At 43.8% G+C, this 27,920-nt stretch overlaps 1 protein-coding gene across 1 annotated transcript in view; it reads right to left on the bottom strand.

The window, feature by feature from the left end:
• Positions 1-27,920, bottom strand: part of CRYBG2 (crystallin beta-gamma domain containing 2) — a 462,035-nt gene that overhangs the window by 283,567 nt on the left and 150,548 nt on the right. The window contains exon 2 of the mRNA XM_085647746.1: positions 843-939. Coding sequence (XP_085503872.1) covers positions 843-939 — 97 coding nt within the window. The remainder of the gene's footprint in view (positions 1-842; positions 940-27,920) is intronic.

The raw sequence follows: 27,920 nt of genomic DNA, 5'->3' as shown, positions 1-27,920 counted from the left end.
TGAGAAGTCAAGCTGCAAGAACCCTCGACCCGACAGAAGCCTGCTTGAGGCATATCAACTGGTCAGTACCATAAAGACCCAGGTTACCCCTTCACTACACAAGCTCTTAAGTCCAGGGGTTAGTCTCCGAATGCTAGGATTACCCAGGCCTATAATGTATGAATTGAGCCCCCAGGAGTGTCCTCTGCCTCACTGACTCGTTGTAATAAACACAGCATATAAGAAACCAGCTCCAAACTGCGGAATATATACAAACCTTTTCCCAGAAGATAAGACTGGCCTCAGGGCACACAGCCATGTGTCTAGAGACTGCCTTGCTGCATCACTGCTACAACATCGCTTAGGGTTGCATCTCAGTCCCACAGGGTATTAGAAACTTCAGTTTTTCTGTGGGGGGGCCATTCCTCCGTAATGGCAGAGGAGCGTCACCACACTGGTCAGTCAGTCAGCGGTCAAGGAAAGAATAAATAAAACGATTGCCTACAAAATGAGCAGATGCCAGAAGCGTAGGGAGGGGCTGGGCCAGGCCATGGCTGGGAGGAGTGGTAGGTGCTCTGTGAGTGCGCATGTCTGTTCGGACGGCCATCTTAGGCCGGCAATCAGACATGCACAATTAGGTTTCTCCAACTCAGCTGTGTTGCACAGCCGGGTTTGAGAAACATCAAAGGCTTCTAGTCACTGAGCAGCAAACCACACCACTCACACCAATCCTGGGTCTGCTCTCATGCTAGGTATAGCATGTGAACGCAGGAGCACATATGCATGCATGGGGCTACATTTACACATGTTCAGTCATCACATGGAACATTAAAGTCAGGGTGCCCCCCACACGCCTTTCCTACCTTTGCTGATGACTTTGGTGAGTCCTTGTTCTCAGGCAGTGGCAGGGTGTCATGTTCGCTCCATTGTGCAGTGTGAGCTTTGTCTGGTGCACAGGCCCTGCAGTATGAAAACAGGGAGAAATTATACAAAATACTTTCCAGAACTCACCATACTTTTTGTAGGCACTAAACTGAGACAGGAGAGCTTCCACTCTCCAAATTACATGCCAGTGATTGAACCAGTTCTCTAAAAATGTTATAGTTCTCACCTCACACCAGTGTCATTTCAAGGATTTTTGGTGCCAAGACAGACTTTGGGGGCCCCTGTTGAGAAAACCTTTGAATTTTATTAACAATTTCCTGATAATTCAAGCCTACATAATGCCAACAATACTGAATTATATGTTAAACTTTGTTTAAAGATGTCTTGCCTGAGGCCCCAAAAAGTCCTTAAGATGACAATAGGTAGAGAGAAACAGAGTCAGATGCAAAGATAGACAGAGACGTTGAGAGAGCAAAATAGATGCGACAGATTTCAAATAGAGAGAACGTTCACTTTTCAAAGGGGGGCTATGGAGGGTAATTGCCCACTTTGCCCATGCCTTGAAACGTGTCTTCCTCACACAACAGAGCTAGCCCTTAACGTGTTATTTGTGCTCACTCTAGAAAACACAGCTATCACTTGCTCACGCCACCGAGAATTCTTTCTAGATGGTACAGCTCTTCATCTCTAAGTTTACGACTTTCGGTTTTCACAAAGCGCATTTGCGAATAGTAAAGTTAGACTTTTCCCTCAGTTTAACTTAAGTTTTGGTCTTAAGTTACCTGAGACTAGACTTTTGGTCTCATTTAAACTTAAGACCAAAACTTAACTTAAACTGAGACAAAGGTCTAACTTTACTACTCGTAAATGCCCTTTGTGAATACCGAAAGTCGTAAAGTTAGACTTTCGTCTCAGCTTACCTTTGTGCTTCGGGCCAATCATGTTTAGTGTTACATGCTCTTTCTACAGAACTGTCACCCCAAATTATACATTCTTATTCCTCAGACAGCAGTACTATCCTTCCAGAGGACCATGCCATCAACTCAGCAGAGAAAACCCTTCATATTTCACAAGCACTCACGTCAAACAGCAGAACTACACTACTGGGCTAGCCCTTTAGATGATAGATGATTACACTCCAGACAGCAGAGCAATCCCTGTAGATCGCCCGTGCAGATCTGCCATTTTCAGAATAATTGTCATCAAGTGATTGTATGGGGAATGAGGGCATGGTGCCTTGGAGAGGGAGCGGTAACGGATAGGAGGCGGTGCATGGACTTGCCACTGATCACGCAATCACACTTATCTGCTGCTTCATTCACTCCCTTGTATACCTCCTTTTGCCATTTGCCACGGCACTATATTGAATTTGAATTGAAGACTTATTTTTTCAGGTTTATTAGACTATTGACGTTAAAGAAACATTTTGCCACTATGCCAAAGAGGCACACTGAAATAGCTATCACTCCAAATATATCCAAAACAATCATTAAGGATCTACATGATACACATGTTCTTTTAAGTTCAGATGATTCTTCAGCGCCTGATATAGAGGATTTAGTCAGGGACCTTAAAATTTACAGGGGCGGCTCCTCCATTAGGGCGGAGGGGCGACGCCCCACTGCTTTCTCACAGTGCGAGAAGCAGAAACATAAAATGGTAGTTTTACCATTTTAGGTTTCTGCTTTTCGCACTGCGAGAAAGCAGAAGTGCCTGGTTGGGGGGGCGGGTGGGCTGGTCTGCTGGAAAGCAGTTGAGGCGTGGCTAGCCCAATGCTGTGGGCCCTGACTCTTTGGTCGGCCTTCTGGGGCCGACCAAACCAGTCAATGTACACTCTCCCTTTTCTCTATGTAGGCTGCCTCCCCATAGGCGCCAAGCTGGGCACCGTCACCACCAATCACAACCAGGGCCGGACTGGGAACTAAAAGCAGCCCTGGCACATTTTGCCAGACCAGCCCCCGTCCGGTGCGTAGCGAGCGAGCGCAGCGAGCGAGCCCGACCGCTACTAGAGGGTTTGGGGGGGGGGGAGGGGGGGGGGGGGGAGGGGGGGGGGGTTTCACCCCCACGAAAATTTTGAAAAATGACAGACCAAAATGGTGAATTTTACAGCACATTTTTCATTACATATTCAAATTGTATTAACTTTCAAAGCACAGTAAATAGTAGATGATGACCTTAAAGAGCACCAGGTTACCCACCCAGGCATATGTACCCATAGACATTCTTTCAGAGAGCACCAAAAATAGACACAAATAGTGAATCAGAGAGAACAAAGTAAAAGTGAGACAAGCCCTCACATGGTGTGTAGTGAGCAAGCAAAGTGAGAAACCACTACTAGGGGGAGTTTGGGGGGTTGAACTTCTCCCCCCCCCCAAGAAAATTTGGGAGACAGAAAGGCCAAAACAAAGCATTTTTCAACACATTTTTCATTACATATTAGATTGAATTAACTTTTAAAGCATAGTAAATGAAATTGCATACAGTGCTGCCCAGGACTCTTTAAGAGGCTGTACAGTGATGATCCCAACACTCTTCGGGCCACTCTTCTCTTTTCAACAAAAAGTGCTATGCATTTTAGGCTTTTTTTTTTAAGACTGTTTCAACGTCATAACTTTAGAGCATAAAAACTACATTCTGATATTCTCTTTTGTATTTTCAATAAATTGTCACTCACGTTGTCACACATTAAGCACCGAGGCCAGAAACTGGGAAATGTCACTCATAAGCATCTGATAAATAGTACCTAGGGCACAGAGGCCAAAAACTATGGAAACATCACACCCATGCAGTGTAACTCTTAATAATGATTACAATTATTCCTCGAATTTAAGCAGTTTGTGCAAGATCAGTTGTTCTGGGTACACGTGTTCTGAATAGTGATAATGCTCCCTGCCCCCTCTACCCCAACCCCCAGGCGGACCCGCCAAGAGGCCTAAACACTCATGAAAAACAAATGAAGATGTCTGCATAATACATTCATTGACAAAATATATTGTATAGAAACGCTGGGAGGAACATAAACAAGCACTCACTGCGGCAATAGGTCTGGCTATGTTTTTACGTGGGGAGGAAAGAGAGGGGGGAAGGAAGGGGGAGAGAGAGAGGTAGACAGAAGAAGAGAAAGGGTGAAGAAGAGGGAGAAAAAGAGGAAGAGAATGAGAGATAGAGGAAGGAGGGGAATGAGAGAAAGACGGAGAGAGGGATGGAAAGACTAGAGAGAGAGAGAGCGATAGAGAGAGGGATGAGAGGGAGAAAAGGCTAGAGAGCAAGGGGTAGAGAGCGAGAGAGATATGGGGATAGAGATGGAGAGAGGGGGATAGAGAAGGAGAGAGGGAGATAGAGGAGGGAGAGAGTGAGAGAGCAAAAGAGGGATGGGTATAGAGAGAACGATTGAGAGGGATAAATGGAGAGCGTGTGAGGGAGCGAGAGAGAGGGATAGAAAAAGAGAGAGAGAGAGAGAGAGAGAGAGAGAGAGAGAGAGAGAGAGAGAGAGAGAGAGAGAGAGAGAGAGAGAGAGAGAGAGAGACTCTCTCTATATCCCTCTCAGAGAGAGAGAGAAAGGGAGAGGGAGAGACACCTTAATATAGAGCACTGTCCACCCAGTATTTAAAGGTTGCCATATACTAGTCAAGTTATGTCTATTAGCTGATCCATTCAATATAGCAGCTTCCACTTTGAAGTTGTCCATGAACGGTATCACTAGTGCCTATTTCTGTTAAGGGGTCCATCCATATCTAAACTGTGTTTAACCATGCCCAGTCTTGCAATCACCACACCTGCAAACACCATAACTTTATGTTCCCTTGCCATGATTGACTCCTCTGACCCTAAACAAATCTAACAACAGGATGGTATCATCCGCCGACTCTAGAGTGTTATTGACATTTTTAAAAACTGCTCCTCAGATCTCCACCAAGTCCTGACATAGGGCAAACACGTGCATAACATAATCTATGGCACATCGAGGATATTTGTGTGCTTTCCCTCTCCCTCTCTCAACAGGTTTGACATATGTGTTACACTTGAATTTTCAGTAGTACTTGTTTTTTTCCGTCCTCTGTGAACCTTTAGTTGGTGCAGTTAATGGTCAGCAGCAGCCGTACTCTGAACATTGTTCCAGCAGCAAGGAGAGTGCAAGCCAGCACTCATAGGAGCAACACCGAATACTATAGAAAGCAAAAAAAGACTGCAAGCAAGTACCTCGTGTAGGGAGCAAGAGTGAGAGTGCGAGCTGACATGCATTACAACAAGGAGGTGGCGCAAGTCAGCGAGTAGAGACCAGCAGCACCCGTTGTAGCACACAGCAGAGCAATGAAAGCTTGCGACTGTACTAAGACAACAGTAGCAAAGTGCAGGCTATGAAGTTTTATAGGGAAAAACTTGAGTTTGCAACCTGTCATGTGCTACAGGGAGAAACGAGATAGAGCGAGCCTTCTTATACTAAAGAGAGAAACCCAGGATTTCAACCTCTCACGGAACCCCTCAAGTGAGAAAGGAGAGTGTGCGTTTTTTCTATTTATAGGGGGTGAACTGAGAGAGCAAACTGTCACTTATCACAGAGGGAAATAGGCGTTTGCAAACTGGCACTTTTATATTCAGGAAAGTAAAGGCGCAAGCTGTCACTGAACATGCTTCCTTTATTATTGAGAACTCTGGCAAACCACACTTCATTTCACAAAGTCCTCAGAACATGTCTTTTAGATGCTAAATGGGTTGGACATTCTCCTTCTGTCCTATGCTCCCTACCTTGAGGACGCCCGTCTCTGTGTGCTTTATACATCTACAATTAATTATTTCATTCATCCATGGGGAGAAACAGGTGTGCGCGCCTTGAAGTCTAATTGGGACACAATGGGTGTATGCATCCTGTTACACGTAGAGTAAAAGAAGAGGAATACATGCTTACACTTTGAACAGACACGATGTCGATAAACATGTAAAAAATCCATCCTGATGATTTCATTTCAATTTCCGCGGATTGCTGCGTTTTTCCTAGTTCCATCTTTAAGACCCACCTGCTAAAAATGTCTTTGTAGCACGGGCCCTGCACAGTAGTGCTGTGCCGCCCACCACCCATAAATCAGATCTGGCCCCTGACCACTGCAAACAAACAAATACTACACTCACCTGCGCTGCGGGCGGCAGACAGGGGAGATTAAATTCCGGGGTGCGGATCTCTTTGCAGGCTGTCCTGCTCTGAATGCCTGCCTTGACCTCGCCTCAGTCACGCGCACTTCCCAATGCGCATGAGCATCACTGCAGACACCACCCTAAAAAAAACCAGCGGTGACGCGGAGGCAGTGACATATGCGCGCTGCGCGTCTTCAACAACAAAACATCATCATGGTCAGGTGACAGGAGGTGAGGTCAGGTGGTGACGTAGTGTGTAAGTGTAATGAGTAGGGCCGCTGGGCGGGGTGGCGACGCGGCGGCCTGACTGCCCCATAATCAAAATGAAATAATTTATGCGAAATCGGCGCGGCACCGCAGCTCACACCAGGGATCTTAGACAGCAGCCAGGCGGCTGATTGTGATGTGCTTAATGTACTGCTGCTGTAAACACTGTCTGAGTTCTGTTGTTGGGGCCGAAGTGGACCGTCAAATCGGCCCCAACAACAGAACCGGCCCCCGGTCACGAAACCGGCCCCCACCCCATCCAGCCTACCGGGGGATTGCCCGGTGCCCGGAATGACCAGTCCGGCCCTGATCACAACGCTGCCATTGCAGCGTTGTGATTGGCTTAGGGGAGGGGAGGGAGGCTGCCTGTGGAAAACACAGACCCAGCCAGGAGCAGCAGGAAAACGTTGGACCCAGCCAGGAGCTGAGGCAGCTCGTGGCCCGGGGGAAGGTAAGTTTTTTTATTGTAATTAAACACGTCCCACTTCCCCTCCCCCCACGAACCCGCGTAACCCCTTTCATGCCACTGCGACTGTTTGCATATGCCCTGGGAAATGAATGGCAGTACAAGCTTGAAAAGTGCTGTCACCCTCTCTTACCCAGCTCTCTTTGTGCCAAAAGACAACATACCTGCTGTATTATCAACTTTTGTATTGTTACTGTTTAAAAGTTTGTTGACATGTTTTAGGGGTCATTAAATCTTTGTGCGGCGCTTTGACCCCCATTTGGGGCCCAAGCTTGCGCTTTTAGGAACATCGTGTTATTAATCATGTGGGGGGTTCCTGCAGTCGAGCTTCGATCCTTTCTTTCAGTGTCTTTAAAGTCCGATGCGCTACTACCTTGAGAGAGATCGGGGTCGCTGCTCCTTTAATATTTTTGGTGTATCTGCGCTTAGCAGTGCTTTCTTGCAGAACACTGCGCTGAGTGCACTGACATGTTCTCCCTCACCTGCAGCGTCTTCAGTGTGCTATGTAAGGGGTGGGCTTGTGGCCAGAGGAGTGGCTGGTGTGTGAGTGGTAAGCGTGTGCTAACTGGTGAATGCAGCAGCAATGGCCGAGTTTAGTGGGAGGTCAGTAGATGTAAAGTTTATTAGGGTGCAGGGACTGCATGAGGACGTGTGTTGTTTCCATGTGTGGCAACTCCACCAGTAGAAACGATAACATGGGAAGCCTTTGCTGTTACATGCAGGTATTTTTTACAAACAGTACTACCTAAATGCATTCATATTTTCTGCACTTTATTTAAAATGGCGTTTCTTGCATGAAAACAGAAAATACATTTTAACTCCTTCAGTGCCCATGACGAGATGGTCTCGTCATGGAGCGCGGTTGCGCTGTGCCCATGACGAGACTATCTCGTCATGAACCCCGCCCGCTAATGCAACGCCCGGCACAGGGCGGGGAAAGGGCGGGGCACTGAAGGGGTTAAGGAAATAGTGTCATAATATTGATGTACAGCACTGCACGGTCATTGAATGTATTTATTGTATAGTTAAAACAATTACAGTGTATCAGTGTTTAAAAGTTAATATGGGCAAATGCTAACATCAGCATACGCAAAGATTGTCCTCTGTAGCTCATAAAAATGGGAAATTTCTTAAATGATAAATAATTAAATCGTATTTCTTTATTAACCTCCTGCTTTCTCAAATTTGCTTGAAAATGCACCATTTGTCCACTTTTTTACCAAACTTTTCTCGGGGGGGGGGTGTTAGATCCCTCCCCCCCAAACACCCTATAGGTTGTTCGGACTCGCTCGCTACACTTGCTCGCCGCAGTGCTGTACGACAATAATTTTACGCTCACCACTTTCAAATGCCACCAGCCCCCACTGCATAGGGAATACGACATTAATGGAGGAATCAAAGTTTATTACTAATCTGCCATGAGAAAATGTGATGGATGTTTTCTCTGAGAAGATTGGTTGTGATGTTGAGAAACTAAAGAAAACAATCTTTAAAAACAATTTGAAAATTAAAGACAGGGATGACTTATCTTTTAAATTAACCGGGCTAGAAAATCAGGCTCGAAGAAATAACCTGCGATTCTTGGGCATTCCTGAAAAAAAAGAAGGATCAGACACTAGACAATTTATTATTGAACTTTTAAAGGAGGCCCTCCCTGATCTAAAAACATGGGATTGGACAAAGGAGATTCAAAGAGCCCATCGCTTTCCGTTCTCTATGAAGAATACTCGACAGGGTGACCAGCCATATCCTCGAGCAATTCTTGTCAGCTTCAATAACTTTCTTGCAAGAGAGGAAATCTCACTGCTAGCTAAACCTGAGAAAAAGATATCTGCCAAAGGTTGTACTTTTTTTGTGCGGCCGGATTTCTGTCAGGCAACAGTGGCCCAGCGTTGGCAGCTTAGACAGCTAATACCCCAATTTCAGCAGAAGGGGGCTACTGTTTACCTTCAGAATCCCGCCAAACTTAAAGTGATATGGAAAGATCAAACAAAATTCTTTTTTTCAGAGATCAAAGCTAAGGAGTTCTTACTTATGTTATAATACATGGCCTAGTGTTAGATATTAGATTTTTTTTCTGCTCTTTTTACTTTTCTCCTATCACAATTGGATAATTGGAGAAATTGGATAAATTGGATAGTTAATTCTTGTATCATGAAGATTTTGACAAATTATATATATATATGTCTAGCATAGCGCTACTTATTTTTAAGAACTCTGTTTTCTGATACGGGGCGAAGCCAGAGAGATATGGCACTCCATCTTATACAGGAACTGTTAGTTCCTGAGCCTCATGTGTGGGGGAGGGGGTTGGGTGGGTGGTCTTCAGCCTGGGGGTTGAGGCTGTGGTGGGGGTGGTGGGGTTGGTGGTGGTGGGTGGTGTGGTATAAAACAGCAATGATGATTGATTTGGGCTATATAAGTCTTAGTAGGTTGATTTCTATGTCTTATGTGAGCGCCCGTTGGCGAAAGGTCTTTTCGATTCAACTAAATAGGTTATTACCGTCGGTACTTTTTAAAGATTTTCAATATGGTGAGAAAAATCAAAATCTGTTCTCTTAATGTTAACGGCCTGAATGACTTTAAAAAGATGGGGATTTTGCGATACTTGATTCAATTTCTCCAAATCGATATTTTATGTCTACAGGAGACACATATCCCTTGGTCTAAGAGGAATTTGTTGAAAAATCTTGATTTAGAGCTACTTGTTTGTTCCAAACAAATGGGAACAACCAGAGGCGTCGCTATTCTCATAAAACGTGGAATTGGGAAATGTATCAGATTTTTAGGCGATAGATGGGGGAGATGGGGGATTGCAGAAATTATTATCGACGGGAACAAACTGACTATTTGCTCTTTATATGGCCCGAACTTAGATGATAAGGAGGTATTTAATACAATCAATTCTGAACTAGCAGTTTGGGATCATCCTTTAATCCTCTGTGGCGACTTCAACATTAATATTAATGCTGATTGTAATATTAGGAATTTCGGGAACTATAGAGATCGGAAACCTCAAACGTTTAAAGCTCTTAGAGAACTAATGTTAAGTAACGGACTGATAGATGTGTGGAATAAATTTAGACCCCTAGAATCAGGCTTTACTTATTTCTCGGCTCCACAGCAAAAATTTGTTCGCCTGGATTATTTTTTTATTTCTTTTCAACTTGTCTGTAATAGTAGTATTGATGTTCTACCCCAAATCATTTCTGATCATAATCCTATTGTTTTAGATCTTTCGCTTTCTCATTTAGTCCACTCACAAAAAAGACTGTGGACATTTCAGAGAAATTTATTGTTAGATCACGATTATCTAGTTCATATGGCTCTGGTAATCAGGGAATTTTTTTCGAATAACAATAATACTGCTTCGATACAAACGGTCTGGGATACTTTTAAATCAATAATAAGGGGTGAGACCTTGAGTTATTCGAATCTCCATAAAAAGAAAAAACAAGCTGTATTTAGAGAGAGTCTGGATCGAATAAGGCAAGCAGAAATGAAACTAGCTTCTTGTGTCAGGCTGGGTTCAGCGATACAAGAGGCTCAAAAATCGCTGGTCACTGCGCGGTCGACTGTTTATTCTTTCTTAGCCAACCAGGTAGCTGAGAAGTACAAACTATTTAAAAAAGAATGTTATGAATTAAGTGAACAAACTGGCAGAGTATTAGCCCAAGGATTGAGACAGAAAGCAACCGCTACGGATATAGTTCAAATACTGGATATGGAAGGGGTTATTCAGGAATCCAAGTCTGGTGTTCTGGAAGCATTCCGAGATTTTTATCAATCTTTGTACAATCGAACAAACGACGGCACTAGTGTTTGTGAAGATGCTTTTAATTATTTTCCGAATATTGAACATCTTTCCTTTCTTACGGAAGTTCAAAAAAGCACATTAATCGCTTTAGTTACTTGGGAAGAGATAGAAGGGGCTATTCTTGGTCTGGCGTCTGGTAAAGCGGGTGGACCAGATAACATCCCTCTGGAATTTTATCGAACATTCCGTAACATGCTACAACCAGAGTTGCTGAAAATCTTTCAAGAAGCATTCAATGGTCGGCCGCCTCCATCATGGTCATTAGCCACTATTGTCGTATTTAAAAAAAAAGGGAAGGATCCTATGGATCTCGGGTCATATAGACCTATATCCTTAATAACATCAGATAGCAAAATCTTCTCTAAAATATTAGCTAATAGATTAAATGACTTAATGCCAAATTTAGTGGCTGATTCGCAACATGGCTTCATTAAAAAGAGAGATACAACCGATCATGTTAGAAGGATCATTACTTTGTTAGACTGGGCGCAGGCCACGGGATCCCCAGTTGGAATTGTTTTACTTGATGCTGAGAAAGCGTTTGATAGGGTAGACTGGGGGTTCCTTTGGCAAGTATTGACTTGGAAAAAATTTCCAGTTGAATTTATATGTGCTTTAAAAGCCTTATATAAACAACCTAGGGCTGTAATTCGCATAGCTTCTGAGACATCTACTACACTATCAATAACAAGGGGGACTAGGCAAGGGTGTCCATGCTCGCCTCTTTTATTTGCACTTTATATTGAGTCTTATTTGCAAAAACTAATACATCAGGAAAGTATCCCGCCGGTTATAATTCATCAAGTAGAGTATAAAATCTTCGCATATGCAGATGACGTCGCGATTGCCACTTCAGATATCAATTTAGCATTTCCTAAAATTATAGAGGCAGCTCGGGAATTTGGTTTATATTCTGGATATAAATTAAATATAGCCAAAACACAAATAATTCACTCTAATGCTAATCTATCAACTGACTTGACATATGCTACAACGGCCTCATATTTAGGTGTAACACTTTCTGCTAAGGTCGAGGATATTGTTGATCTTTATCTCGATCCACTACTCGTCTCAACTAGCAGATCTCTTGAAAGGTTAAATAATCTTCATCTCTCCCTTTATGGTCGTACTAATGTAATTAAGATGCTCTTTTTCCCCAAATTTCTTTATTTTTTTCGTACTATACCTTTATTATTTCCCTGTACCTTATTTACAAAAATAGATAGAATATTTTCAAGATTTTTCTGGGGATATAAGAGAGCTAGGCGATCCCTTAAATGGTGTTCACTCCCTACTTATAGAGGAGGTTGGGGATTGCCAAATCTCCGCCTATACTACCTGGCGATATCACTTAAACTTATGAGAGTTCTAATCTTTCAAGAATTATCACCTAAGGAACCTACTTATCCAACAATTTATGAAATGATTTTAGGGGCGCAAGCACGTCAATGTCTTGTACGCTTTTCAGAACCAAGTTATTACAAAAAAACAAGATTTAAAGTCATACTGACCGTTTATCAGGTATGGAGACAATGTAAGAAAAGATTCTGTTTTAATAACATTACCTATTATACACCATTATATAATAATCCGATTTTGCCACCAATATTTTCAGACCAGATTCTTCAGCAATGGCAAAGACTTAATATGTTTAGTCTAGGTGATCTCTATCAAGAAGGACGATTTGTTTCATTTTTGTATGTACAACAAAACTATAATGTACCCCAAAAAGATTTTTTCAAATACTTACAAATACGTAGTTTTTTAATCACCAAAAACTTATTATACACTAATAAAATTAGGAAAATTGATATACTTGAATGTTGTAAGAAACAAAATAGAATTGGCATAATTTATCAGACTATGCTAACTCGGATGGAAGACAATCTTGATCTATTTAATTTAAAATGGCAAAAGGATTTGGGTATAAAGTCTATTAACTTGTCTGATGCTTTATATTTATCTGATTTAGTCTTAATTAATGGATCCTTAAAAAGCCAATTCTTTATGAGTATTTTTGATTTATATTATACTCCAGCTAAATTGATGAAGTGGAAAGTTAATAGGGGTGATAAATGTAGTCGATGTAATTTTCTTGGTGCAAATGCTGCTCATATGTTTTTTTTCTGTCCAAATCTAGCTCAATTTATTTCCGAAATTCAAATGTTTTTTAATAATATTATTTTTTTTATTTAGAAATCTGTTTATTGAGTTTTAAATTTTGCAGCAAAAAAATCATACAATGTAGTTCAAAATGGCAAAGAGCATAATTACAACTAATGCACAGTAAGGACTCAGAGCATATCACATATAAGCATAACACTTTACACCAATTGAGGGGCAGTCAGTATGGACTAAAGTTGTAACCCGTGAGTCTGTAAGGACAACTACCATCACGCGTGATGTTGCAGTCACTGTGTGAGCTGAGAGTAGCAAGTCACCGTCTTATTCGCCAAAGACGTATGCTGCCCAGTGTACCCCCTGATCAATAATCAAACAGCTTTGTGCACCCGCACTGCAACTGGGGAACTGTCCTTCTTGCCACAGAACAACGAAAACAACATCTAACAGCAGCTCTCCTGTTTTAATTCTAGGCGCCCTTCTCCCTCACACCCCCCTCCCGTCGAGTCCCTCCTCCGGCCCCCACCCCAGGAATGTCATGTGTAGTAACATCCGGGCTGCGACACGCAGGGACGCCAGAATCCAAGCAAATCAGCCCCAGCGCTGCGGCACCCCGTCAGATCGGACCACCTCCCTGTAGCTAACGCGGTTCCTGCAGCTCACCCTCGACCCCAGCCAGAGTCACCCCATCAAATTGTAGCAGGACCTGCAGCATCTCTTCCCATTGGGACGCGATCGGTGTCATCTGGAGGCCCAGTGTTTCCTCCCTCCGAAGTGCCACCTATGTTTTTGAATAATATTATGAATTCATCCATTATTCTCTCTGCTGAATTTGTCATTTGTGGTGTCCAATCAAATCCTGTTAAACTGTGGACAATTGCCGAAGAAGGCTTCCTATTTATATCTATGTGTATTTTTAGATACTGTATTACTTCCCATTGGCTAGATTCTGATCCTCCTTCATTTATTCAATGGCAATCGAAATTGTTGAACATTTATCAGCTAGAGCAAGCTGTGTATAGACTAAAAGGGAGGAAAAAGAAAGCTCTAGGTTTAAATATTTGGGCCCCTATTAGTAACTGGATTCAATCTTAGAAGGTTAATTTTTCTTTTTTCGTTTCTTTTTTATTGCCTTTGTATTTTAATGCTTTTGAAATGAAATCTGGTCTGATCTTATTCAATTATGTTAATTCCTGTTTTTTGTATGTATGATTTGTAAAACTCGATCAATTATTCTTGCTGTTGTGAAAATTTAATAAATATAAATAAAAAAAAAAAGAAAATTAAAGACAGTAAAGTTTTGAATGATTTGTCAACTATTTTATGTTAGGTCAACAAAGGGGGTAATGTGGTGGTGCTTGATTTTAACAGCTATAACTTGGAAACAATGAGACAACGTATGGTGTTAACTGATTATGAAAAATGTAAACATAACATTTATGTGGACATATAAATAACATGCCAGAGCTTCCTTAAGAAATGATTTGATAATGGTTTGTTGGACCAGGAAGAATATGGATATTTGGATGTTAGGAATCTGGTGACAGATTTATTTCTTGCCCAAGATCCACAGAAATTGAAGGATTACATTGTTATATGAATGCTTACATAAATCTTTTTTTGTATGTTTTGATGCTTTATATCAGATGTCACTTGTTATGGCATGGAAATCTTTGTTTGCTATATTGATGCTTCCCACACCAAAATGTTGTATAGTGAATTAATTGTGACCCGGAGGGGTAACTGGTTCAGTGAGTGAGGAAGGCAGGACCTTTTTTCAGTCACCCTCAACTAGAAATAACATCTTTACCAATTAACACTGCCCTTACTTGAACCCTAAATACACCTTACTAAACCTAGAATTACCTTACTTCCCCTTTTTTTATATCTTTCCCTGAACACTAAAAACCATAACTACCCCTTAACTCTACTCTTCACTGAACCCTAAAAAACTCTTACTACTTGTTTATGCTACCCATCCCAGAACCCTAAAAACCTTGATCCACACATTAATGACACCCTTCCCTGAACCCTAAAAAATCCTTACTACCCTTTAACGCTAACTTTCCAGGAACCTTAAAAGTCCCTAATTATCCCTTAACACTTCCCATTCCTGAATCCCTAAAACTCTAAACCCCCCTTAATACAGCACTTAATTGAACCCTAAAAACCCCAAAAAGCTCCTAACTACACCTTTTTATTACCCTTCTGTGAACCCTAAAATGTTGATCAACCCCTTCATGCAAGACTTTCCTGATCCCTAAAAGCTGTTACTACCCCTTAATGCTACCTTTCTCAAATCCCTAAAAACCCTTACCACCACTTAACGCAGGCCTTCCCTGAACTCCAAAACCCCTTACTACCCCTTAATGCTACCTTTCTCTAATCCCTAAAATCCCTTACTACCCCTTAATGCCACTCTTCCCTGAATCCTAAAAACCCCTTTCTATCTCTTAACACTGCCCTGCCCTGAACTTAAAAACAGCTTTCTTCCCCTTGTTACTACCTTTTCCTGAACCCTAAAAAACGTTTACTATCCTTTATCACTACCCTTCCCTCAACCCATAAAATCCCCTTACGTCACTTTTACGCTACCCATCCATGAAACCTAAAAAAGCCAAACCACTCCATAATGCTGCCAGTTCCTAAAGCCTACCACACCCTGACAACCCCTTCACGATACCCATCTCTGAATCCTAAAAACCCCTTTCTAGCCCCTGCCCCCTTCTCCACTTCATTGTAAATGTTTCTCTCTACTTTACTTTTACTTTTGTGCCCCTGCTCCCACCACATTTATCTTTGCCCTACAAGGCATAATATGTTTCGATTTCTTTTGTAGCCACAACTTGTTAGATCTCGCCTAGGCAGCGCTTGCTCTGTCTCTTCGAGACATGCTGTATTCAGGTATGGACTTTAAGCTCCACCCATTTTCTGCCCATCTTTTCAATCGGCTCCTGTTGCTGTCCTTTGTAATTGGTAGCTTTTGATTCATTAATAGGCTTAGTAGTCCCTCCTTAGTACTGCCTTTTCTCCTGTTGTAACCTCCCATGAGAACTGCCCCTGTTACACGTGTTGTTACTCAGTCTGTTGTATTTACAGTTTCTGAGCACTATTTTATTAATTACTTTCTACTAGCTTCTGTTGCAGGTAGGCTTCTGCAACCCACTCTTCGGTTTAACTGCATGGTGACGCTGCACATGACCCATCATATTTTACAATGGCGGGCGTACCTTTATTTTCTTGTGCGTGGCTCACCAAACTAAGCTGATGCAGGAACAAGATGTCATGATTCCAAGCTAGAAGATAACATTCCTTTGTAACATAGCTGTGTTGGACAATTGGACCACTGACCTGCTTGCATAGTTCCCTTACGTCGCAGCTCTTTCTGTCCCAAGTTTTTTAAGGAAATATTAAGAGTTTCTTTTTAGCTAACTTGCGACCCCCACTCAATTTCTTCAAACAGTTAAAGCCCTTGGCCATAAAATATATTCAGAGTGAATAAATATATTTTAAAATTATTCTATACTGTTTGGCCGCTATCTCAAACATTGCGCTGCATTGAGGTGAGACCGGACCGCATGTTTATGGGTGCAGGAAACACGTTACAAGATGGTGGCCAAGGAAATCTACATTTTTATGCTCAAAAAAGGTTGTGCCCTTATTCCTCACAAGTTCCTGCTCCCAAGAAGGCCGCCCTGTGTAAGCAGTGCTTCCGACAGTGGTGCCCTGTTACGCAACACATGACTTGACACCTGTAGGCCTGGGACTGCTTCCAGGTAGATCAGTTCAAAGAGGCGGTCCTTTCTTCTGTACTCATCATGCACCACTGCGATTCATCTCTGACAGCAAGACGTGTTATTGGGTTCCAGGCACCCAAAGCCAACTACGGGTCCCAGGCAGTTTGGGCATTGAATCACCTCACGTACACCATTCCTGATGACTCCTAGAACATGTTCAGCCATGGGATGATTGTAAAAAATTGTACAGATATCTCTGTGATCGCCTTATGATCGTCATGCTGCAGTATCATTATATTTTGATTCAATGGCCATTTTAGGCAGCAAATAGGAGTGCAATAAACACTCTTACAGAGCAAGCACACAACTTCTGCAAATTAAATCCTTTGCTCATGCCCACCAATATAATGCCGCAACCTAGGGTCTAGATAATGACGAGTACAAAGAGAAATTCAATTCAATACTCAAAGAAAGAAAAAGCAAGTAAACATCATCATAATATATGAATAAATCCCATCAGCCACTCAAATGGCGACCATCATCATTTGGGATTCTTGGAACTGTGCAAAACCCTTCAGCTTGTCAGGGCTGCATCATACATTAGCAACAGCACCTACTAAATTGTGTTCGAGATACAGTGCTAATCGAGTATTGGTATTGTGCCCTAAATCCTTGATGTCGCTATCTATTATCTATGTGGTGGTGATGGGAGCAGTGCGAGTGTCTAGTGAGTGTGAATGTTAAAATCATCTAACGGGACAGAAAAGATGCTTTAATAATTACTGTCCAGGTGATGAGGTTAAAAACCAGTGTAGGAGCAGTTTTAAAGAATAACTGCTTAAGTCCAAAACAAAAGGTCTACATGTTTCAGCCTCATGATTAGGTGGCAATCAGGCTTTCATCAGGACCTTTAAGAACTTCTGCTACTGCTGTATAAATCTTACTTGTGATTACAAAAAGAAGAATAAACCCAACTAATAATGCGAAAAGTGCAACCTACTTTAGTCAGGAAATTTCAAACGATACTCATGATTTTCTTGAGTATTCCCCCAATTCCCGTCAATGTACGGGAGCACTCCTCACCTCACCTGGCGTCCTGCTCAGAGAAATGAGGCCCAGCTCTGTCCGTCGGTGCCTCGTACGGAGCCGAGCAGGATGGGGAGGTCCCCATCCTGCTCGGCTCCGTACGAGGCACCGACGCCAGGTGAGGTGAGGAGTGCTCCCGTACATTGACGGGAATTGGGGGAATACTCAAGAAAATCATGAGTATCGTTTGAAATTTCCTGACTAAAGTAGGTTGCACTTTTGGCATTATTAGTTGGGTTTATTCTTCTTTTTGTAATCACAAGTAAGATTTATACAGCAGTAGCAGAAGTTCTTGAAGGTCCTGATGAAAGCCTGATTGCCACCTAATCATGAGGCTGAAACATGTAGACCCTTTGTTTTGGACTTAAGCAGTTATTCTTTAAAACTGCTCCTACACTGGTTTTTAACCTCTTCACCTGGACAGTAATTATTAAAGCATCTTTTCTGTCCCGTTAGATGAATTTAACATTCACACTCACTAGACACTCGCACTGCTCCCATCACCACCACATAGATAATAGATAGCGACATCAAGGATTTAGGGCACAATACCAATACTCGATTAGCACTGTATCTCGAACACAATTTAGTAGGTGCTGTTGCTAATGTATGATGCAGCCCTGACAAGCTGAAGGGTTTTGCACAGTTCCAAGAATCCCAAATGATGATGGTCGCCATTTGAGTGGCTGATGGGATTTATTCATATATTATGATGACGTTTACTTGCTTTTTCTTTCTTTGACTATTGAATTGAATTTCTCTTTGTACTCGTCATTATCTAGACCCTAGGTTGCGGTATTGTTATTTTATAGCTGGTATCAAGGGATTAGTAACCTGGTGGTCTTTAAATATTTTCCCTTGGACCCCCCCTTTTTTGATAAAATTCTTAAAATTTGGTTATTTACACCAATATAATGCGCCTTTTTCTGGAGTACTCCTGAAAGCCTTTTTTTTTTAAGGTTAATCATGTAAGATCTGGTGACAGCTGTGCAGTCAAGCCAGAACTAAAAACAAGAATTAGCAATACAATAGGTCTCGCATTACTGAAAGTTTGAACTATTGTCTTTGCAAATATAATGCAACACCAATAGATCAAACTTTCAGTAATGCAAGAGCTATTGCATTGCAAATGTTTGTTTTATTATATTTTTGATACAAAGTTTTTGAGTCTACTTTTTCATCACAATATTTTTACTGCAAACCTTTTAGCTGCATGTTTACCGCTTACACACATCATCCATCATCCATCACACCTCAAATCTTTCAACTCACAAGGTGCCACCATGTGTGAGAACATATCAGCTCCCTTCGCATGGTGTGGTCATCCAATGGAGAGCCAATATCACATGGTGGGCACCCAATTGACTGGGAAACCCTGCAGAGAACACGTTACTGCTAATTGTCTGAAGGTTCTACCCAGTCAGTGTCCATTAGTTTGGCAGTCTCAGAAGCTAAGCTTTTTTTGGTGTGTGGGTGTCTTAAAGTGCCTCAGACTTTGGGCGTCATTTACTACTTTTTGGCCAAGGGGAGCGCCGCAAGTCTCCTTGCAGCGCTGCCCTGCATCAAAAGGAAAGGGCAGGATTGCACCATTTTAATGTAATACAGGGCATTCCTGTCCTCTCTACCTGCGTAGAAATTGGTGTCTTTGAGGTATATCCATTCACATGCTTTTTTGAGAACACTCCCGGTTTTCTCCAAAAACGAACTTGTGCTAAAATGCTGGGGCATCAGCGATATTTACAAGGTTGTCCTGCCGAGTGACACCCACTTTGCATCTCATTAGAGATGCAAAGGGAGGCGTTGGGTAAAAGGATGCTAACATGCGCTAATGCATGTTAGCACCCTCTTGTTAATAGGGCGATAGTTTTATCTCCGCTTTTTTCGCTTTAAAAGCCAAAAAAGCGGAGATAAAGCCCTTGAAAAAAATGCCCCAAAATAAGTTAATCAGTTATTGAAATTCTTTAACATGTATGATGCACCCAAACTGTACACATTTGGGTATTTTTGGAGTACAGTCTCTGGAACACTGGCTACCATCTTACACATGAGGCCTCCAGAGAGTGTCAAGGTTGGTGGTGTACCGAACATAGAGGTAAGTACGCACACACATACAGACATACATACATACAAGTAAAAGACAGCCAGCTACCCACAAATCTAGCCGACAAACACACGAGGTTCTGGGTCTCTTGGCACATCCACAAGCCATCATTATTTCTCATCAATCACAACTTGCTGCTGTTTGTTTATTTCTGCTGTGCTCAAAGGAGAGCCTGATGGTAGGGAGAACTTTTAATCACATGAAAACTGTTTTTAAAAAAAACAAATCCTGAAACAATGCCCTTTGCTCACAAGTGACTGAAATGCGAAGTGGAAAGTGTTTCTTCAACTACATTGGGCAATAGCACATACTGCAACGCGTTCCCTCTTTGTAGAGCATGTGAATGCAGTGTGGCAATGCAGGCGCTGCCGCTATATCAGCAATCCGTATTGTATAAGACCAGAGAAAATATATGTATGTCCCGGTCTTACATGATAAACACAGCTCTAATACTCATCTGCGTTGTATTTCATGAGTGTCATTTTCCTGCGAGGTTTGTGCATGCTTTTTTTTCTGAACAAAAACATATTTGTTTACCAGAGAGCACTGCATGCCAGAGAGATAAGGGATTTCCGCACTCTACATGGACAGTTCACGCCCGTGAGTGTGTGTTTGTGTGTGCGCGTAACAGTAGAGGGGCTTTTACCGAAATTTGTCATGGTGTATTACCACTGTTCTTGAAAACACAATGTCAGCAATTGGGTCACCACCTCAACACCTGCGCAGCACCACCTCAACATCAGCACAGCACCACCTCCGCATCAGTGTACCACTACCACCACCAGCGTAGTCCCACCTCAGCAACAGCACACCCCCATCCCATCAGCAATTCAGCATCAGTGCAGCATCGCTTCAGCACAGAACCAACTCAGGATCACTCAGCACCACCTGAGCACCCGCTTAGCACCACCTGAGCACCACTGCATCACCAACACCTCAGCATATCTCAGCACCATAGCCTCACTCAGCACCACCTCAGCATCACTCAGGATCACCTCAGTACCACAAAGCATCACCTCTGGACCAGCACACCACCACCTGAGTATAATTTTGCATCACCTGGGCATCACCTCTGCACCAACACAATAGTACCTCAGTCTGTCCTCGGATCTGGCATCTGTTGATTCTCCCCTAGTATCCATCCACTGCTCGTTTTGTAATTCAGATACTATTTCCCAACCTCCTCCCTTAAGTTGTTTATGCCCCCCCATAACAAAAAAAACTATAACAAACAAGCATTAGAACAGGCAGGAAGACGTTGCCAGCATTGCAATGACCAACAAAAACTAGAAGAGATGTATTTTATGTTAATTCTTTTTTAAGAAGCTCATTCAGTTGTACACAATGTCTTCTTGGTTTTCTATAAGGTAACAAGAATGCTTAACACACTGCTCTACAACATTGCTTTAAGACATTGACAAAGCCAATAGCCCTGGCTAAACAATTATAAGGTCCCAGAGGCAAGACCTATTTCCTATGCCAATGCTTGTTTTCTTTGCTGCGGCACCTGCTGTACACAGTAAGCAGGGGTGGTGCCCTCTGGCCAAAGCGGTGCAACCCCAGCGTAGTTGAAAGTACAGTGTTAGCCCGCCTAGTCTGGGTGGCAAGCGTGACTGGCACGACATGTGACAACGGCAGATGCCCATTGATCGAGGCCCTAAAAGGGCGCTCCAAGCACTGCACAGAGTGAGAGCTCACTGACGCAGGACAACACTTGCAGCAGCCCTGAGCCTCTGCGAGAGGGCCTCAGCCCCCGCCTCCAGTGCAAAACCAGCCACCACTCAGTAGCACAGCAGGCACTGGCAGAGACCAGATGTAGCTCAACCCCATTTCTGACTCACAAGTGACCCCGCAAGGACTACAGGTCAGGACCTGTGGACTACCACAGTTTAGGCAATCAAAAATCTCCAGTCCAGCCATTATGTAAAGAGACACTGCCTTGTAATACTTTCTGAGAGTAACTTTTTTTATCCCGAAACACTTTGCATGCTGGGACTTGTAGTTTTCTCTTTTTCCTATCCAACAGAATAGGCATTATACAAATCCCAGCATGCAAAGTACACCTGGCTTAAAAGAAACCTGGACTTTGTGATCATGTGGGTTGCTTCTTCACTGCACTACTTGAGTTTGAGAAGCTCCAGGGCACGTGACACCTTCCATTTCAGGTGCCTTGAAGCAATTTCAAAATCTTTTTAGAGCGTCTCATTGTTCAAAATGATGCAATATCTGATATGCGTCTCTTTCCATTGCCTTCACTGCTTGGTTTTGCTAGCGAGAAAGTGTCACTGTAAGTGTCACACATTTGCCTATTGAGCTTCGCTGATATATAAGGGAAGACCACAGAAATGTTACACATAAGCAATCTGAAAACTTAGAAGTTATATAAATATTCCAGTGCCACTAGTTGAACCCATAATACTCAGGTCTTAATGGAAGCAGACCCTTTGAAAGTCACCATTACAGTATTCTATTTATATAGCGCTCCCGACCACGTGTGCCTGTCTGAACCTGCGATGCCGGTATGTAGTAATTTAGCTAACTTGCTATGGCTGCTATTAATAAATACGATGAATGATTCAATCAGTCTGAGCTGCCTGCGCTTCCTGCCTGTAGTGTACTGAGTTTAAGAACTGTGCAGTCACTCAATCTGACTCTGCTCTGCTCATTTAGCGCACTTTAGTTCTGTGACTTCTTAGAGTTTCTGGTTGCTCAATTGGGTGTAATATCTGATATTTATATGTTTCCCTCGTTTTTTATTGCTTGATTTTGCTCGTGAGAAAAGTGTTACTCATAGTTGCTGTAGTGTCATTCATAATTACACGGAAATTATGAAAATGTCACACAAAGCAATTTGAAACCTTGGCAGCTATGATATGGTCAATCAAACAGGACACAGAAACATTTACCACATGGGCTCAAAACAGACAACACTCTTTCAACCACACCCCTCGCATAGTGTAGCCTGCTTCCCTTGTGGGCAAGCACTTCTGCGCCCCATATAGGGGTAGGGTTTTTGAACATTTTGCCTTCCTCCTAGTACTTTTTCTGACCTAGTGTTAGTGGTTTTAGGACTCTGGGCACTTCATCACTGCTGTCCAGTGTAAAGTGCATGTGCTCTCTATGGTAAACTTGGTAAGATTGGTCTACATCTGTTTGGCATATTTAATTTACCTATCAGTCCCTTGTAAAGTGGTATCTCAGATACCCAGGACCAGTAAATTAAATACTACTGGTGGGCTTGCAACGCTGCTTGCGCCACCCGCCAAAGTAGCCTTTCAAACCTGTCTCAGACGTCTGCCATTGCAGGGCCTGCACGCAAAGTTTACTGCCGCTGTGACGTGGCACATAAAGTGGTTGCCGCGTCTGTGACTACCCTTTTACTACATATCAGTCAGCCCTAAGGTAGGCCCTAGCTAGCCCTGTGGGCAGGGTGCGCCGTAGGTAAAAGGTAGGACATATGCCTTAACTGTGTGGCATGTCCTCGTAGTGACAAACAGCCCTTTTGCCATGAGAGGCTGCCCTCTCATAGGAATGCATTGGGATCCATGATATGTGTTTTAGTGGTAATTCCTGAAATGAGAGGAGTAGCGTGATCAAGCTTGGTATGTTTGGAATAGTGGTAATAATGTCTGTATAATGGTGTTGGAGATTTATTATTACTATTTTAGAAATGCCACTTTAACAAGTGGGCATTTCTGTGTGCTATATGTCTTTGTGCCTGCCTGTTGTGTATTGCATGTCTGGCTCTGGGGTGACAGGGGCTGGGGAGGTGCAGTGGCTCCAGAGGGGCTGGGTAAGTCAGCGCTAGGCTGAATAGGCTGAATAGGCCGATCTGCATTTAGAGTAGTGGGAGGAGTAGCACCTTGACCTGAATAGGACTGTGCCTGCCTTACACAATGCTGGCTCCACCCCTCTGTAGTGTGTCTGGGGCCAGAGCCTAAACTAACAATGGAGACTGGTGTGCACTTGTTAAGTGCCCCCCAGAACTGGTTTGGACTAGGTTCAGTGCCCTGTGCCAGGGCAGAACAAAGACACTGACTAGTGTAAATATTGGGGCTGTAACCCCATGAAAAGTGTGCTATATGCTTACTTGGGACTTGTGATCATCTGGCTGCTGGATTGCCAGAAGGAGCCGCCGCTGGGGACTAACCTGCTGCCCTGCTTGGTAGCTGAAGGGTCTGTTTTTCTGTCTAGGAGACCCAGTGTACTGGCCTGCCTGTGCCAGCTCTGCCTTTGCCCTTTCCTGGAGGAAAAGCATTGCCTGCTCCCTGCTGATATCTGGAAGTGGGAGACAGGTGGAGCGCTGCACGTTTTGCTGATTTCCCTGGACCTGGGCATGAAGCACTCTAAGTGGAGTGTTTGGGAGCACTGGTGAGTGCAGTCCCTTTCTCCTACAGTGGAGAAGAAGTGGTGTGGAGAACGCCCCTGTATTGCTGTACCCTCTGTAGTTTTGGAGCCCTGACGGGGGCTCGTGGGGCTTGATTGCCCGGCAGGCGCAGATCGAGAAGTTGCGCTGGTTCTCCAGATTCGAAGGAGACCTCGCTCAGTAATTAACCGTGGGCCCAGAGTCAGTGCAGTAAAATCCGAGGCTGAGGAAAGGACGTGCCCATCACCGGAAGTCAGGCATTGCCTGGCTGTGAGAAAGGCATTCAGCACGCGGTCCGTGCAGCTGAAGAGGCACCTGTGTCTTCAATGCGGGAGTCTGGAAATGGCGGTCTGGGAGAACCCGAGGGATCCTGGACGCACTGCAATGTTGGGGCAAGAGCTTTTTGGTTGCTCCACACTGGGGGAAGCAGCGCTCCCCCTCGCCCTTAAGCGGGAGAAGAAGCAAGGTGAGGAGCCAAGTCGGCGTCACCGCATGTGGCCAGGGTAGCCGCAGCCCCGGATGGTAGTGGGCAGCTGCGGGAGTTACCCTTGGCCCCACAGCCCTACTTTTGGGGGCAAGCACCTTGCTGTAGGTCTTGGAAGCTCAGGGTGAACCTCGAAAGAGGCCCCCGAGCCTTGGTGGAGGAAGGGCCCTCCACATAACTACCATGCAGTCCCGGTAGAGAGCGTAGAAGTGCTGGGACTGCCATTTGGGGGTCAGTGGGCTCTCAGGGGCATGGTGGCATATTGTTGCACATGGGCAATTATAAATAGGCCTAAGAAGGGTGAATGAAATGTGCACCTGGGCAGGTGTTACTGTGGTGCACTGGTGCAACTTTAGGATGTATGCCTAATATATTCATGCCAAGTGTAATGTTACCAATAGTTACTGGTTGTTTCCTCTAACTGAACATTGTGAGTTATAATGGTGATTGTCCCTAAAATGTATATAATCCCTATAAAGAAATACTAAGTGCCAGGTGGCACAGTGTACATATGTGATTACATTCTAATGTGTTATATGAGTAATACAAAGGCTATTTTTGATATAAACTTGTATGTAGTTTCTTTTGTGGTGTACCTAGTGTGTCGCTGCTTTGTGAGTGCACAAACACTTTACACATTGCCTCTGGGATAAGCCTGACTGCTCTGCCAAGCTACCAAGGGGGTGAACAGGGGTTATCTTCAGCGTGCAACTCCCTTGCCCTGACTAGAGTGGTGGTTTCTGCCTGGCTTAGGTGCATGCCCTAGCCAACCCGAAATCCCATTTCTAACAGCTACCATACAATGCAATACAATACAATTTGAGCTGCTGCCTATGTGTATGGTGACACACTTGGCTAGAGGCCATTTCTGTCTTTTCGCCAGCTAAACACAAGTGATATTTGCGTGGGATTGGACAGGGCAAGGCTACCAGGTGAATCTATGTCAATAGGTCGTCATTCTGCCATTCTGGGCTGCTTTTAATTTACAAATCATTATATTTAGGTGTGTCCCATGAGGACTACAACTCCCGGAATGCATTAGGTTGGTATACACAAACTGAGAACAAAAGGATCATGCTCTCTGTGACATGCAATCATTTGCTACCTAGAGTGTGGAGGACAAAGGCATGTGAGAGGACAAACAGTAACGCAGCAAGGGTGCCGTTGGCCCTAATGCGAACAAAATAAAGTGGGCTCCTTGTCCCTGGCTGGGTAGTAAATCACATCAATATTCAGGGTTTAGTGTGCCCCTCAGGACACCAGGCTCTGGTGCCACTACACCTGCTATACTCTTGAGAACTACAACACTGAGGACAAGATGATTGGCAAATAAATATGTAGGGATCCTTTTCGGATCTGTTTTCAAACAGATGTGTGTGTTTGAGAACAAGATTGGCATTCTATCTATTGCTATATACCATAGTGAGGAGGGGTACAATGTAAACATTAAACAAAAACAGTTATTAGGCAGAGGTCCCCCTCCTCAAGCTGCTCCAGCCCGCTAACCCCCACCTAAGAGGGACACCACAAGTGAGAGCCAGGCACCCCTAAAACTGGCCCCTGTGAAGAGCAGTTTCTAAGGTCCTGGCGCCTCTCATTGATCCATGGCTGGCGTGTGTCGCTCTACAGCTGTCAGGACTACAAGCCCCAAAACACAGAGAAAATAAGCACTGGCAAAGCCAAAAGGTTTTGTCTTTGCAAGTGCTACTGGCTTTGCCAGTGTCTTTTAGCCATGTTATACAGAAGCACGTATGCAGTGCAGCATGGCTGAAAGTTGGGAAAAAAGGCACTATGGCGTGGCCAGCGATGGTCTCATCATAGTGTTATTTTTTGCTGGAATGAGGAGGGCAGGCAACAACGAGGGGGTGGGATGAATGAGGTAAGCAACAAAATTGCAGGAGGGTGTAGGAGAGATGGGGCAAGCAACATCAACATGGGAAGGGGGTTAGAGGGAGGAGGTAAGCAACAACAAAGCGGGATGGGGGCGGGAGAGGTTTGAACCAACAACATCGCAGTAGGAAGGTTGGAGGGACGAGGCAAGCAACAAAAATATGGGAGAGTGTGGAAGGGACAGGGCAAGCAAGCAACAACTCAGGAGTGGGATGGAAGGGAAAGTAAGCAGGAGCATAGCTTGGTTAGTAAGATTGGGGGTGCAAGCTTCAGATTTCCCGAAAATCACACTGGCATATAATGTTAAAATACATTAAAGATACACTATAGAACAAGTAGGGCACATGAGAGTGGCTTAAGAGGCAGTGGAAAGGGAGAGGAATACAGATTGTCAGGAGTACTAACTGAGAGAAAAACAATATTTTGCTCAATGAAGAACCTTTTTAGGGTTTTAAAACAGAGATGAGGGAGAATTTATGTGTGTGTGTGTGTTTCGCACTGCGTGCATGCAAAAGTCCCAGGTGAAATCAGACAGACACCTCACCATACCAAACTGAAAGCAGATGTACCCAACAATTCATCAGAAAATAAATTTATTAGGGAGGTGTAACACCCTAAACACCCTCCTGAATATATGTGCCTACAAGCAAGCAACAATGCAAGAGGAGGCAAGAGGGACAGGCAAGCACTAACAATGCAGGTGGGAACAAGAGGAACGGGACAAGCAAGCAACAACGTGAGAGGGGACAGGGGAGGGGAAGCTGGATGGAGCAAGCAAGAAACAATGCAAGAGGGGTGGGAGAGATGTGGCAAGCAATGAACGAGGCAGGAGGGTGGTGAGTGGAACAGGGCAAGCAAGCAACAATGAGGGAGGGGCCAAGTGGGACTTGTCAAGAATGCAACAACGTGAGAGGGGAGTGGGAGGGACAGGATAAGCAAACCACAAGACAAGAGCTGGCAGGTGAGACAGGGCAAGGAATAACAGGGAAGGGGCAAGTGAGACAGGGAAAGCAACAACACAATATGTGGCGGGTGGGAAGGGGCAAGCAACAACACAGGAGGGGGCAGGTGAGATGAGGCAAGCAAGCAACAATTTAGGAGGGGGCAAGCAACAACAAGGAGCAGGATGGTGGAGAGACGACTTGCAAACACATGCACTCTTATAGACTGCTGCAGATAGAAGAAAAAATTAGCTCCGAAAACGCAAGCAGCGGAAGGACACTGGGCAAGGAAGCAGTACTTAGGCATGATCCAGGGGTAAGGGACAAACCCATTAAGAGAAAGTGAGGCCAGCATGCGCTGACCACAGAGAAGCAAGGAAAAAAGAGTGATGATGAAGCCAACCAATGGTAAGAAATGGGTGGGCTCTGAGTCCCCTATGAGTAAACAAAATGTATTGCACCTGACAGAACATGCTTTTTATCAGGCAAGACCTATAAATAGGACCAGATGGGTTAATCACACCAAACTTGGGACAGCTTGTGATCTCGGAATTTTGACATCCTTAGGTAAGTTGTTGAAAAGCATACCATGGCCGAGAGATCAAGTACCACCAGCATGCACAAGCTGCCAGAGTCCACTGTTGTGAGAT

The sequence above is a fragment of the Triturus cristatus genome, chromosome 3_2 (assembly GCF_964204655.1).
Source record: "Triturus cristatus chromosome 3_2, aTriCri1.1, whole genome shotgun sequence".
Lineage (NCBI taxonomy): Eukaryota > Metazoa > Chordata > Amphibia > Caudata > Salamandridae > Triturus > Triturus cristatus.
Note: the sequence above shows the minus strand (reverse complement) of the source record. Positions and strands in the feature narration are given on the sequence as shown.